This window comes from Oryza brachyantha, chromosome 1 (assembly GCF_000231095.2).
Source record: "Oryza brachyantha chromosome 1, ObraRS2, whole genome shotgun sequence".
NCBI classification, from domain to species: domain Eukaryota; kingdom Viridiplantae; phylum Streptophyta; class Magnoliopsida; order Poales; family Poaceae; genus Oryza; species Oryza brachyantha.
Genome location: NC_023163.2, coordinates 26,214,621 through 26,230,169, shown reverse-complemented (window position 1 = coordinate 26,230,169; position 15,549 = coordinate 26,214,621). Strand labels below are relative to the sequence as shown.

Sequence of the window (15,549 nt, the reverse complement as noted above, 5' to 3'; positions counted from 1 at the left end):
CCAAACCCGCAAAAACCTCAGCCCGAGCTCGCACACGGCACACCGCGAGGGCCAGCCATGGCGCCACCTGCCATGGCGTTCCAGGCTCTCACTCTCGGCCCCCTACCGGCCCCACTCCCCACGCCGCGCCGCCGCGTGCGCGTGCGCGTGCGCGTGCGAGTCCTCGCCGTAGCGGCCGACCACACCCCTCCGCCGCCACCGTCCTCCCCGCCGGAGCCGGCCAACAGCCCGAGCAGGCTCCTCCGCGAGCTCGCGGAGCGGAAGAAGGCCGTGTCGCCCAAGAAGAAGCACCCGCCGCGGCGCTTCATACTCAAGCCGCCGCTCGACGACGAGCGCCTCACCCAGCGGTTCCTCAACAGCCCGCAGCTGTCGCTCAAGGCGCTGCCGCTGCTCTCCTCCTGCCTCCCCTCGGCGCCGCTCTCCGCCGCCGACCGGACCTGGATGGACGAGTACCTCCTCGAGGCCAAGCAGGCGCTCGGGTACCCGCTCGCCCCCTCCGAGACGCTCGGGGACGGCGACGACTGCCCCGCGCGGCACTTCGACGTGCTCCTCTACCTCGCGTTCCAGCACCTGGACCCCTCCTGCGAGCGCACGCGGACGCGGCACGCTCGGAATGGCCACTCCAGGCTCTGGTTCCTGGGCCAGTACGTCCTGGAGCTTGCGTTCTGCGAGTTCTTCCTGCAAAGGTATCCCCGGGAATCCCCTGGACCTATGCGGGAGCGGGTGTTCGCACTGATCGGGAAGAGAGTGATACCGAAGTGGATCAAGGCAGCTAGCCTTCACAATTTGGTGTTCCCATACGACGATTTGGATAGGATGATACGGAAAGACCGGGAGCCACCAGCAAAGTAAGTGCCTAACTTATCCCTGGCTGCGTCCAATTCCTATATTGTATAATGAGAATATGACATTGGAAATGTGGAATTAGAGTGCTGGTTCCAGTGTTTTGTGATAATTTATTTGGATCGTGAGGTAACTAGGGATGCTTTGTGCAATGCAAAACAATTAATGGTGACATAGTTGCAGCCATCAGGAGTTCAGAACCATCTAGTTTGTGGTCTTGAAAATTCTAGGTTAGAATCAGAATAGCTGCATAAAGGCTGTAATACCTGAATGTTGTCTGTTGGTTAGATCTTGATCAATGTTTTCACTTCAAATTTGCCGCATCCTGCAATTTACTTCTGTGGTAATCTTGACTCCCAAGTCCTGAGTTCATATCCTTATGATGATTTAGAGCTAATTTGATTGGGATCCACTTATTGTTTGTTGATGTTATTGGCGCATTGTTAGTTAAACTCTTTGATGCAATTGCATGCGTAAGTATAATAATGTTAATGCTAAACGTGATTCGATATTACATGTTGAATGTTTTGCAGCCTTGTTAATGGCTGAGTAGACTCCATATTTTACTTTCATGTTTTTATAATGGTCGACTTGCATCCATATATGCCTATGGCATTCTTACCTGTTTATGTTGGTTCTTTGTGAAATATTTTGTTGCATGATAGTATGAAGAATGTAACCTTAACTTTGCATGCTCGTAATGCAACTACATATTGTGGAGAACATTCTTTTTTGAATATTTAGTCTGCAACAACAATTTGTCAATTTGTGCTACTAATAGATTGACATGTCTAGATTACTCTTTAAGCAAAATGGCCTGGGTAGCTCTTTAAGTAAAATGCTGTTTGTGTTTCAGGGCTGTATTCTGGGCACTGTTTGGAGCTATATATTTGTGCTTTGGAATGCCTGAAGTCTATCGTGTTCTTTTTGAGGCGTTTGGAATGGATCCTGAAGATGAGAGCTGTCAGCCAAAGCTGCGGCGCCAACTAGAAGATGTTGACTATGTATCAGTGGAGTTTGAAAAGAGACAACTTACATGGCAAGATGTTGCTGCCTATCGGGTAATTTCTGTTCTATTATTTGTCGCACATCTTCCCTATTGGCGTCATTCTAATTTTGTTTGTCATTACATATCATGCAGCCACCACCAGATGCTCTCTTTGCTCACCCTAGACTATTCCGAGCATGTGTGCCACCAGGCATGCATCGTTTCAGAGGAAATATTTGGGACTTTGACAATAGGCCCAAGGTCATGAGCACCCTTGGATATCCATTGCCTATGAATGACAGAATTCCAGAAATCACAGAAGCAAGGAACATAGAGCTTGGACTTGGCCTTCAGGTAACTCTTAACATCCCTACGCCCTTTTTACCCTCTTCTTCTTCTTTTCTAGCATTTATTTGCCTCTGCAAATAATGGAAAATTTTGTTTGTTCAAATAATGGCAAGAATTCGCTGCTGCTTTTTTTTGGAAAAAAATGGCAAGCCTCCTGTTTGGTTTGTTACCAATGGTGAATTTTGACTTGTGCTTGATTCAACTAAGTCATAAACCAAAATACCAAATAGATGCCAATATTTTGGGATTACCATTTTTTTTGGCTTGGTTGAGATTGTCCACAAGCCAAACAAGCTAAATGTCTTTGGTATATCTACACTATATACCGTTTTGTCAAATTACTATCTTTCCTGTAGCCACTAAAGTTTGTATTTACAGCTGATACCCACCACACTGCACTCAAGGAAAACCAAAACTTTTGATATATTCAATCCTCCACCAGTTTCATTCTCAATTTTTATGCTCAATCAGTACATTACTATATGTTTACAAGTAACATGATACATGAACAGCAGATTATCAGGCTTAATTAAAGTAACATAGGCGTGGATAATTGTAGACATTGAGTGGAAGAAACTGCAGTGCTATAATATTATTGAAATCAACAGAGTTGGGAATAGAATAATTTTTTGACATCAGGAATTTCTAGGATTTATGAGAAAGTGAGATGTGGATGTCACTTTGGCCTTGTATATAATAAGGAAAATAACTTGAACTAGAAACTATGAGGCTGTATTAACTGAATTTGTGGCAGCCAGCTGGTGAGTAACGTTATCATATATTGTCTGGGATTCATATAAATATATTGTGACACTTAAGATGCTTGTAAAAAAAATATAATGGGACTGAGGCACTAAGCAGTGTAATATAGTGGGGCAGTGGGCATATAGGGGAATCTTGTGAATGTCATAAACACAGACTGAAAGTATCTGTTACAGTTTAGTTGTTGTTACTAGTTGTATGATACTTTAGTGAGTAGTGACCTGTTATTTTGCAAGTGGTTAAGCCGAAAGATGTGTCTCATGATCACCAATCTGCCTTTGAATCTGTAAGATGTGTTCAAGCATATAGGTAGTCTGCTATCATATGTAAAAGAGAGCACTGATGTACGACTTCAATTACTGTAATGTTTTGAAGGGAAAAAACATATAGCCCTAATTGACTCAGCTTTATTTTGATTTGGAAATAAGCTCTGTGGTTTGTGATATCATGTCTAGATAGATTGTATTATAATGGTGATGCCTTGTTTTCCTGCAGCTGTGCTTCTTGCATCCCTCAAAGCATAAGTTTGAGCATCCAAGATTTTGTTTAGAGCGTCTGGAGTATGTCGGACAGAAAATTCAGGTTTGATCTTTACTCTTTACGAACTTTTCAGCATCTAGCCTCTGTTCACTGGGCCAAGAATCAGCCTGAAATTCTGATCTCCTCTGTGGCCAGGACCTAGTGATGGCAGAGAGGCTGCTCATGAAGCATCTCGATGCACCAGGTAGGTGGTTGGCAGAGAAGCATCGGAGATTGCTGATGAACAAATACTGCGGACGATACCTGCGGGACAAGCACCTCCACCACTACATTATCTACGGGGAGTCTGTGCAAGACAGATTCGAACACAACCGCCGGTTGAGAAATCCTTCGACGACTGCTGTCCAGCAAGCAATACACGGCCTTGCATACTGCGTCTACGGCAAACCGGATGTGAGGCGATTGATGTTCGAGGTGTTTGACTTCGAGCAGGTCCAACCGAAAGCAGTATGAGGGTGCCCGCAAACCTGTGCTTGTGCTGAGCAGCTGACCAACCTGCATTCCCGGCGTTTGAGGGCTGCAGGATTGTGAACCGTCAACAGGGCCCAAGCGCGGACACTGGTAACACTGAAGTTCTGAACCAGCGGCCACCCAGTTTCTTGTGACGGTTACTCCGACACCCTCGTGTCTAGATGGGTTTGATCTGGATCAGAGATGCTGTTGTTGTTGTTGTCTGAAGTTGCAGTTTTGACGATTTGTTGTAAATTTCCATCTGAGCAGAAATGCAGCGCATCATCATAGAGGCAGCATAAGGAAGAATCTCCTGCGAAACATTCTTGTAAAGGATTTTGTACCTCTTGATTGCAAACTAGTACAGGCGTACTGCTTCATCCGTTACATAGCAGTGCACAAATTTGTTTTAGAAAATCTAACGAATATCATTAACAAACGTTTAATTCCAATAACTATTATTGACGAGTGTGAGTTCTATAAAATATTATCGTACAAATAAATTTATTTATCTGAAAAATGTTATCCGTCAGAGTTCCGTCAATATTTTTTCATTAAGTGCTAAAGAGTTCCGTTAATAATTTTTTATTAAGTGCTAAAGCAGGCCAGTTTGGGCCTCACGCTCGCAGGCCTGTACAGCGTCTTGCTCACTCAACCAAGGCCCAAACTCTGAACCCTAGCGCCGTCTCCTCCCCTTCCGTCGTCTCCTCCCCCGGCTTCCCTAGCATCTCCACGGCGTCGCTGCTCTCAAATTCCGCGAAAAATCTCGAGAGACCGGTAGTCGAATCTGCTCGAGGCTTGCAAGGCGGCTGCAGGAAGAGGAGGAGGAGGAGGATGTCGTCGCTGCGGAACGCGATCCCGCGGCGCGCTCACAAGGAGCGCGCCCAGCCGTAAGTTCTCCTCCCACCCGCAACCGCTTCTCGAAAGCTTTCCCATGGCGGCGCCGCTGGGTAGCGCCGTTGAAGGGGATTTTCTAGGCGGCGGGCGCTGTGCGGCAGTCCCCGTGTTGAGCCTTCTCGCGAGTGAACTTCTGGTGTGGCGGATTTCTGGACTGACTTGGGATTCTGGTGGGTTTTGTCAGGGAGGCGAGGAAGAAGTTTGGGCTTCTGGAGAAGCACAAGGACTATGTCGTTCGGGCTAAGGCTTTCCACCGCAAGGAGGAAACCATCAGGGTATTGCTTCTGTTCTACACTTGAGTTTCTGGCGCTTAGGATGCTCGGAAAATTGCCTGTGTTTTACATGTTACTTCTTTAACCATCCGACATGCGACATTCTATTGTCTTATGCTATTATCTTCCTTCAAGCCTGACAATGGAGCTATTTATTGATGACATAGGGAAATTTGTTTTTGCTTTGAGGTTTTTAAGCAAATTAAGCCTCAGGTTTTGAATGATATCATTTAATGGTTTGGTTCTCAGTTTGGCCGAATTTCACCATATTTGGACAAGTCCAATCAAACACCTTTTGTTTTCTGCCTTTTGTCTTAATATATGGTCTCTGTTCCTTCTCAATTACAGAAATTGAAGGAGAAGGCATCATTCAAGAACCCTGATGAGTTCTATTTTAAGATGATCAACAGCAGGACTGTGGATGGAATCCATAAGCCCAAGTATGTACAGTTTAACTCTTTTCAGGGTTTATGATTTGAACTACTTCATATTTAATTAGAAATTTGTCATATCTCTAATAAGGCCTGAAGCAAACAAGTATACTGAGGAGGAACTCATGCTGCTAAAAACTAAAGATATGGGATACATTCTTCAGGGTATTCAGAGTGAAAAGAAGGTTTGTGATGATGTTCAGAGTATTGAAAGTAATTAAGTACTTCATTTCCTGTGGTTTAATAATTAATCATGTTTTAATTTGAATTTAACTTCATTGTAGAAAATTGAAAGATTAAGCTCCATGCTTCATGAACTAGACAACAAACGACCAAACAAGCATGTTTACTTTGCTGAAGATAGGTACGTGCCAATGAGTTCATGTTGAATTGATCATTCTTTTGTCAATGTTGAGGTGAATAACTGTTTTATTTCAGAGAAGAAGCCAAAGAAATACAATCTAGAATAGAACAAAAGAGCAATTCACTTGGTTTCGACAACATCCCTTCCCGTATAAGGAGGTACACCCATACATGCAACTTCTCTTTGGAATGTCTAATTACCAGTATTATGCTAATGAGAACCAGTTTTCACAATTTATCTTCAACTCCCATTGAAAATCACCTTTAGTTGATGAATGGTAAACACATTTTGGTGCATTGTTATCCCCTGTTCACCACTAATGTGCATGCCCCTGATGGAACTACTTAGTTATAATGTTTTATGTCATGCGAGTTATGTTTCTCCAGCTCAAAGCATTATATTGTGCAGTTTAGTGCATTGAATGCTACATGATAAAATAGTTAAACTTACAATGCTATCAAATATCTTCCAGGAAAACTGCTTCATCCTACAGGGAATTAGAGGAGAGGAAACAGAGGGTTCAAAAGCTTGAGAAACTATATGCAGACATGGCCTTACAAAAAGAGTTGAAGGTATGTCATCTCTATCATTTATTTTGCATTGGTGACTTGAAATTTACTTGAAATGGTATAACAAAAAGTGGTTAACAAATACCTCCCTCTGTCCCAGAAAAAAAAAACAATTTCTGACTGTCCAGATTCACTCCCAGACCAATTCTGGGACGGAGGGAGTAGACTTGAATAGTTGATGTTGGATGGCTAGCATCCATTTGCACCCTCTTGGATGGACATGCTCATCTGGTAGATGATCAGCTATGTAATTTTACACTTTCTTAAACAAAATTCATGACGTTTATATTTGGAAGCAAAAAACATCAGCAATAATCATAAAATTGTCTTAATTTAAAATCTGTAAAACAGCTTGTGAGATTTTTTGTTAGCAACTAATTGGCGGTACAGGATATTCTATGATACCCTCTATTTAAGCTTAAATATTCTTTAATTGTTCAGCCACTAACTTATCTAATGCCGGGGCAGAAACCTGGACGCAAAAGAAAACTCCGGGAGGATGAGATTGAGAATCAAACATCACAACCTGTTTATAAGTGGCGAGCACAACGGAAGAGGTGAGGTATAATCTTCCCGCTATTTGCTCTTGCTTGCTGACCTATTGATATCTACTTACTGACGTTCATCGATCTTCAGATGATATCAATGGCCAACAATGGAATCATTGAGAACACATGGAGTATCATTACCAGTACATCCTAAGGAAAACGGAGGGGTGCTGTTTTTTTTTTCCTTGAATCCTAGTGCATTCATGTAACGGTACTCCTCCATGTTGAATTGTATTTGTGGATCCATGTTGGATAAAAATGTTGGGTAGTAAGCATCAACATTTGATAACTTGATTGGTCCAATTCTTAACGAACCGGACGTAATCAACTGTCCACGATTAGCAGGCATCCCAGCACGCAGAGCACGGTTCCAGAAAATCAACCTTGAGAACTTATATCATTTGATGTCTTGCGTCACATGATTAGCATGTAAAAGCCAGTCTTTATTGTATGAAAGAAACATGATATATTCTCCCCCCAAAAAAGAGGTTATACTCGGCCTCTCTATGCATTAATTTGTAATTGCAACCATTAAGTTCAGATCTCAGCTTAAGCTGCAGAAAAAAAGCCCTTGCAGAACTGCTTGCAAGTTGCTCAAAACAATAGAAAACAAAGAAATACAAGAATCGCCTTGCAAGCCTATCAAGTAGCCGAAAGGTGTTTTGTTGGTGTAAAGCGCAAACAAAAATCATTATCACATTGTTGGGGCAAAGTACAAACAAGGATCAGGATCACAATACACAAGGAATGTGATTCACAGGCGATGTTCATCACTTTATCCTGCCGGTTGCCTCAGTGCATAAAGCTGAGAATATTCGAGAATGAAGTGTTGATTCCGGGGGCTCATCTTAAATACCTTGAAACAATGTATTCTGCAATTGCCAAGCTTGAGGTCAGACCAGGTGATTCTATTCCAAACAAGTTAACCAGCCCAGGAATTCCATGGATATCCTCTCCCTGCAATAGTTCAAGGATTTGTTTAACCGGTCATAAGCAAGATAGCTATAGAAACTCCATTGAAGAACGAACCTGAATAACAAAATCTGAAGGAGGCTGTCCTGGGCCAGAGAGCTTTGGTCGTATCCCAGAATAACCAGGTTCCAAAGAACCATCCTTGAGATTCGGAAAATACTTCCTTATCACGGGATAAAACTTAGAACATCGGGTAGGGTTGACCATGTAATCAAACCTGATGAACAAAGATGCCAAGATTATGCAAGATGTTCTTCAACTCTAGATGTACTTCCTTAGTAGCCATTGGATAATTGTAAATGTTGACTAAATTACAAAAACAAGATAAGTTTGATGCACATAACCAGCAAACCAGATCTTCTTACCTATTAAGGAAGCACGACATGACATCCTTCCCGCTATCTATCCATTCAACATCTGGGCCAAATCTAACAAGGCCATTCAAATCTAGCGTGACATGCACCCCTATTCCACCATCCTCTGGTAGAGGGTATATTAAGTGACTGAAAGGGCTCCTGGTTTGAGAAAGAGTGAAGTAACATCCACGGGCATAATAAGCATGGGGCACACATACTTGGTTAAGGCCATGAAATCTTTTGGCAAGTGGAACTGCACTCAAACCTGCTGAGTTTATCAGAAGTTTAGGAAGCAAAATAAGTTGTGGGGAGACAGGAGAGCCTAAAGAATGATTCTCCAGTTCTTGGCTTTCACAAGTATGAACCTCGAGGCCTTCAGCTCCAACATATCCATTCGTAACTGTTGTGTTGTATGATATGGTTGTTCCTAAGTTCTCGGCATCAGCCTGTATAAGCAGAAACAGCAAGATTAAGTGAAGGTAAAGACCAGTTTGGCATTATACATGATGCAATGCAGATAGACTGGATTGACATGGCCATAGTTTTAAAATTAGAACATGATGAAGAACATAGTTTCCATCTTTCTGTTGACCAAATATTGTATATAGAAAGACCCACAAAGATAAGTTTTTTGGAGGTATTGCAAGGACACACACATCCATAACTTTTATAGTGCAAAGTTAGCTATATATAACTTTTATAGTGCAAATGGAAAAAGAACATCTAAAAGAATTAATTTTCTAGTGTTCAAGTACCAAAAGGGAGAGCATGAGTGAATGAGAGTCAACTATCCCAGTACGAGGTGATAGTAAAGCTTTAAGGCATTGAAGTTCTGGTTCCATCTCCATAGCTTGGGAACCCTCCATCATCTGAAGATCATCCACCCCATTTTGTTTAGCATTCTTCAGGATCATGTCCAATTTTGCAGTCTCTGCAACACCAGTAGCAACGATGAGTTTACCGAGCTGTTTATGGGGAATTTCTCGTTCTGCACAGTACTTGTAGAGCATTTCCCTTCCTCTTACACAAAGACTAGCCTACAAAAGAACATTTTTGCAGCTATAATCAGTAAAACACTGATGTCATAGGATTTGCATATATTTTATTTTTGTGTTGTATAAAAACTAAAAAAACTTGAGTTCTTTCTGTACTATTCAAGGGGGTGTCTTACTTTCTTAGTTGCAGCATGACAATCAAATGTGTTAGGGGGTGACTGATTCATCACATTGCATGGAGACAACAGAATTATCATGGTAGTAACAGCAAGATAGACAGTAAGGCGTACATGAACTACAAAACCCACAGTTTTATTATGTACCTGTCACTCTGTCAGCTATGAACCAAAATATTCCGAGGGAAATGCACAAAAATTGTAAATTCCAAAGAACAGAGGAACTTACGATTCCATTTCACTCAATAGACCTCATTGCAAAATAGATGCATGAAATTCCATACTGTGAGTACTTTATTATTTCCTATGTAGCGGGAGATGACGAAAATGTATACAAATATAACGACAGACTAAATCTTCTACAAATCTGCAACTGCATCCTCTGGAATAAATTTTAGCTAAACATCCAAATTTCCATCAGGAATCACCACAGGCTTTTCCACCTACAACTTCAGACGGAGAGGTAAAAAAAACTCTTCGACCTGGCTAGAACATTATACAGACGCATAACTACGTCAATTTGCAATTCTGCACGGCTCAATCAGGAATTCCAGGGCCTCCTATGTTTGAAGTGTTCTTCGTAGATCAGATTTGGAATCCTTCCGCGGGACTGTTACATGCCAAGCAACTGAATTCTCCCGCAGGAAAAAGGAGGAACCGCCTCACCTTTAGGCTGCCGGGAGGGTAGTAGATGCCGGCGTGGATGACCTCGCTGTTGCGGGAGCTGGTGCCGGTGCCGAAGCTGGAGGCCGCCTCGACCACCACCACCTCGCGGCCGGCCATGGCCAGCGCGCGTGCCACCGCGAGGCCGACCACGCCGGCGCCCACCACCACCGCGTCCGCCGCCTCCCTGGGCGCTGCAGAGGCGATCCCGGCGAGGCCTCGCCGGCGGCAGGCCCACGCCAAGCGCCGCAGCGGGAGCATGCCTGGATATTGAGCCTCTCTCTCTCTCTCTCTCTCTCTCTCTCTCTCTCTCTCCCGGCGAGATTCTCACCTAGCTGTGGTTAACCGGCGTCAGCGACGACAACCTCAGATTAAACCCAAGTTAGGCGCCGTTTATTTCAGCCTAGGTGATTGTAATCTTAATTTATAAAAATAATGTAAAACACGCTACTTTCTCCGATTTTTCCTAACAGATACAGTTGACTTTGGAATTCATCTTATAATTATAGTTGAAGTTACGTCAGGAATAAATCAAATCATAACAAAATAATCGATCATCATATATTTTTTTCTAAATAAGAAAAATGGTCTAATATTAATTTAAAAATCAACAGAGGCCATTAAAAGAATAGAGGGATTAATGTAGCAGCGTGTTACTTTCTTCGTTTTTTTAATTTGACGTCATTGCCTATTCAAAATTTTTATCCAAATATATAAAATTATAATTTATGCTTAAAGTTGGCTTGTTTGGATGGGCCTAAATACAGCCCATCAGGAATTCAGAAAAATTGGCTTTATTATTTTTGGAATTGACATTTTAACAACACATGTTGTATAGGACAAGACCTCCTAAATACTAGTTCGCATTACATATTTACAGTGTTGATTTATTTATTACATAGTTGAAAAAAAATCGGAATATGTATTATGAAATTATTTATATATGAATAATAATGATGATTAAGAATTGTCTAGCTTTTAGTAACTGACATCTTTAATTTTTTGGTCGTTTGCCTATTATCTTCTGGATGAAAGTATAATCACTTAACACTTCATTCTCTATTCAATTTTGGGTAATCAATTGTTTTAACATACACACAAAGCAAATTTACAGTTGATAAACATTTTTGAAAAAAATAAAAACAAAAATATTCAAAGCTGCACCTTTATGTGACTGAAAAACAGATGTGCCACCATGAGCAAAGGATATAATCAGTACACAGGAACTTGTGTTTTAGTTTGGTCAATAGGAGTATAACACGGGAAGCATATGCAGAAACTGCAAGCTTCAGATGCCGACGATAACATTTGATTCACGAGATACGCAGTTCAATGTTTACTTTCACAGACAAAGCATTCTGCCACAACATACAATTTTCTTGCTACAAACAGCCATAAACAAGAGCTATGCATGGAAGATTACAAAGTGGTAGGTCCAAACCTAACATAATCTATATCACCCGGTTTTCAGTAACATTGTACGCCCATTACTTCTACCCATTCTTTTCTTCGTGTTGCCGTCTAGCAGTTGGTGTCATATACAGCCAGGCCCTGTAGTTCTGGACCTTCCAAGCGTGGGTTCTTCTCAAAGCTGCACGTAATCAGAATGTGCATAGGTTAACTTGGTGGCACTTGTACTTGAAATAGAGATCAACAAAACTAAACATTTAGCCACTAGATACAAGAGAATCATACATTTCCAGTATCTACAGAAACATACAAGAGACAGGAAATGGAACGCAAGATGCATCACTATGAAAAAAGAAAATGTCCGAGTGGGAGAGAAGTCTACAAAAATTAAGATTATGCACTTGCCTTCGATAATTATATTTTGGATCATTATTCTTCCTCATGTTAGTATAAATATCAAACGAAAACTTGTTGACATCATAATCATGTATCCGTATGACTTCATCCATTAAGAAAAACAGAATACCCGGAACAGATATGGCTACAAGCCTAGAAATATGCAATCACATTGAATGAACGAATGGATCAACTAAACCGCTCTCCACGAGCTGCCCCATCCGGTGATCTCTCTCTCTCTGCCATATTAAAAGAGGTATAGGTGGTGGTCAGTTTGCCAAGATACAGTTCAAGACGTTTTTGACAATATATTTCAATCCAGCCTCTATAATGTGTGTTGAAGTTAGTGGTATCTTCTCTGGATAATCAGATTGCTTGTGTATGTGAAACAGATTGCTTGTGCGTGTGAGTTGTGACTAGGTTGTGATTTCAAGTTTATATGTTGTAACGTGTTTCTTTCACCTTGAAACACATGGGTAATTGGTTAGTTCTTCCTAAAAACACCTAATTAAATAACGATAAACCTCACACATGCCTTCAGAATTGCAGATCATATCCTTACAGATATAATAGGTATGATATAGTTTATTACTAATAAGTAGTCAAACAGAGTAATGGGACAAATAATGAAGTATTTGCTAAAGAAATGGCAAGGAACTCCCAAGAACACTAATAAGTGGTAACAAGTGTTTGCAACCATGAAATTTAAGTTTATTTGTTAATTTGCTCTCAAGGAAACATTGCATATACATAGAGATGTAAACACAAGGAAATACGATGTCATGATGCTGAAATGGCAGGAATCAGGAAGAAGCCTTATTTATGGGCATGAACTGTTTAATACAGGATCCTCATATTGTCCACTCAAATCATTAAAGGCCCTTTTTTTTTAAAAAAAAAGGAACTTTTGGAAGTATTGGCTAAGAGATTAACAAATGTATGTCAGATTTTCTTTTGAGCTATCATTAGTTGTGAAACTCCAATACAAAATGAGAACACCTTGAATACTGCTGAAAAAATCATAATAATATCACAAAGGCAGTCAAACTTACTTGCTCAGAGGAATGTGCTCAAATGGTCCTGATGTGGGAATTGTTCCACACAGATCGTTGCTTGAAACATCACTGAAAGAACGAGGGGGTAAAAATTATCACAAATCACATTCAAGATTATGTGAAGCACAGCATTCAGCATCAGGAATTGTACTTACACAACTTTAAGACTAGATATTCCAGCCAGTTCCCTTGGAATTGGCCCAGTCAAGCGATTGCCGTTGAGCCGCCTTCCAAACCATAATAATGTGTTAGGAAGATAGAATGCAGAAGTAAACAAATCACCACAAAGTTCAAACAAGCTGAACACAAAGTTCAGGATATATCAATATACTTTACCTATTTCATTTTAGGCATATTTTTGGCATGACCAGGAACTAACAGGGTTAAATAAGGGAATAACCGTGATATCAGCCTTAAAATAAGAAATAGTTTGTATAGGCGCTTGCTTGCAAATGATGAAGAGGCAGCAAAGAGAAAAGATAATAAATATCAATAAACCTATATGATACACATAATTGTTTTGAAGCAAGATTTTTACAATCACAGGAATTGTAGTTTGAATGGATGAAGTATGCAGCTATAGTGTTATATATCTAAATACAAATGGCATATCCTAGCATGCAGGCACAACCTAACAAACATTGAACAACACAGAATGTTCATCTGCAAACTGACAGCTACTTTAGAAAAGACCATTTGAAGATCATAAACTTACAAGAATACTAGGGACTTTAATTTTCCAAGGGTTGGAGGAATAGTCCCTGAAATGTTGTTCTTGTATAAGTCCAAGCTTATAAGATTCTTCAAACTACCAAGCTCTGATGGGATTGTTCCTTGAATATTGTTTTTGTAAAGCTCCCTGTTCCAATACTGATGGTCAATACTACCAAATTGCATCAAAAATGAATTAAGTGAATAATTAACAAGCATACATTAGACTAAACAAAATTTCAAATACTTTATGCCCAGATATCACAAACTGTAAGATAATAGAACGCCATAGATACCTTGGGCATAGAAGAAAATGGATACTACATAAATGTTCAGCCATAGAATACGCATAACAGTATGAAACAATGTCACACTATCATGTTTTAAGAGTACCATTGCAATAGCATGAGATTGCATCCTATCTACCTCAATTACTAAACGATGTGCCCCTGGCGGTAGAACATAATATATGCAACTTTGTTTCCCATTGGGAACAACTAGCAAAAAGAACCAAACCACATGGGCAAGAAAAGCTTACAGATATTGCAGATGATCCAGCTTTCCAAGCTCAGGCACCAGATGACCAGATAAGTTCAAATTACCAAGATCTCTGTGAAATGAGATGTATTCCAAGAAAACAATAAGTTGATGGTATTCTTGTGAAATAATTCAAGTTCATGTACATTACAAGGAGTTACCCATAGATTTGAACAAACTGAAAAGTAATAATAAGCTGGATTGCTTTTACTTGATCAATTGACAGTAGCAGTGATTATTTGAAGGCTTGGTACGTAAATAGCAGACAGAATAAATGGAAGCAGTGAGAGTTCCGATAGGTAAGCATGGAAGCTAACATTCTTTCTAGTGTTTGGTTCTTATCTTCTCTTTCACATCTAAGTTCTTCAACCATAACACCCCAACCACCCAACCAACCAAGAAGAAACCTAATAACACTCATTAAAAGAGACGTCTATCTGATCCTGGTCCTGTTTCCAGACCATTCCCTCAGTCCAATAATTAAAAAAAAAAAAACGAACTTGCACTTTGAGTACTCAATCGGTTCCAAAGCAAAATTCCCACAGAATCTATCTCCAAGTACTCTTAGTAGAAACTCTAATCTAAAGTCACGACATAGTGGCACATCCTCGAGTTAAAAGACTGCCTCTTGGATCGATTCCCCCTCTCCTCTCAAAGTTGTACTAGTCCCATAGATGAACGCAGCTGCAAGGGGATCGACTGCTCATCCAAACACGCTCGCCCACCCCCACAGATTCACGCCCCCCAACTCGAACCGAAGCAGCAAGAGGGGGAAGCTCACTCACAGGCGCGTGACGCGGTTGTCGCGGTCGCAGGTGACGTGGAACCAGGTGCAGGGGTTGACGAGGGTGGGGTCCCAGCTCTGCAGCACGCCGCCGGGGTCCCTGAGGCTCCGCCGCAGCGCCGACAGCGCGTCCCCCTCGGAGTTAGCCGCCGCCACCGCCACCGCCAGCGCCGCCACGGCCAGCCACACCCACGCCGCCGCCATCCCCGCCCGGATCTGGACGCACAGACCGAGACTAGAGAGAGACACCACCACCACCACCACCCCCACCCCCGCAGCAGGCCAAAAGCCGAGAGAGAGGAGAGGGTAGGCAAAAGAGAGGGGAGGGGAACCGAAGGCACCACCACCCTCCACTCCACCTGCTGCCGCTGGCCTGCTCGGCTGGCGCTGGTGGTGGTAGGCGACTTTTTGTATTGCTCCGCTCCGCGTGCACTCGTGTCGCGTGCGCGTTTGCGAGAGAGGGAGAGGGGGAGGGGGAGGGA

At 41.8% G+C, this 15,549-nt stretch overlaps 2 protein-coding genes across 2 annotated transcripts; one reads left to right on the top strand and one right to left on the bottom strand.

The window, feature by feature from the left end:
* The first annotated feature begins 6 nt into the window (after nt 1-6).
* LOC102718879 (ribonuclease III domain-containing protein RNC1, chloroplastic) lies at nt 7-7,525 on the top strand. Its single transcript, XM_040528807.1, has 14 exons — nt 7-848; nt 1,700-1,904; nt 1,985-2,185; nt 3,437-3,523; nt 3,617-3,932; nt 4,536-4,821; nt 5,013-5,103; nt 5,449-5,540; nt 5,623-5,716; nt 5,816-5,895; nt 5,970-6,053; nt 6,368-6,467; nt 6,933-7,026; nt 7,101-7,525. The coding sequence occupies exons 1-13, from the start codon at nt 58-60 to the stop codon at nt 7,023-7,025; spliced, it is 2,520 nt and encodes an 839-aa protein (XP_040384741.1). The 5' UTR covers nt 7-57; the 3' UTR covers nt 7,026; nt 7,101-7,525.
* On the bottom strand, nt 7,466-15,532 carry LOC102718692 (L-2-hydroxyglutarate dehydrogenase, mitochondrial). The gene is made up of 12 exons (XM_040528778.1): nt 15,069-15,532; nt 14,285-14,356; nt 13,751-13,894; nt 13,191-13,262; nt 13,033-13,104; nt 11,699-11,765; nt 11,499-11,556; nt 10,178-10,500; nt 9,096-9,377; nt 8,350-8,786; nt 8,042-8,201; nt 7,466-7,969 (listed from the first exon to the last, which is right to left on the bottom strand). Exons 1-12 carry the CDS (start codon nt 15,269-15,271, stop codon nt 7,856-7,858), a joined length of 2,004 nt encoding a protein of 667 aa, XP_040384712.1. The 5' UTR covers nt 15,272-15,532; the 3' UTR covers nt 7,466-7,855.
* Between the last annotated feature and the right edge of the window lie 17 nt (nt 15,533-15,549).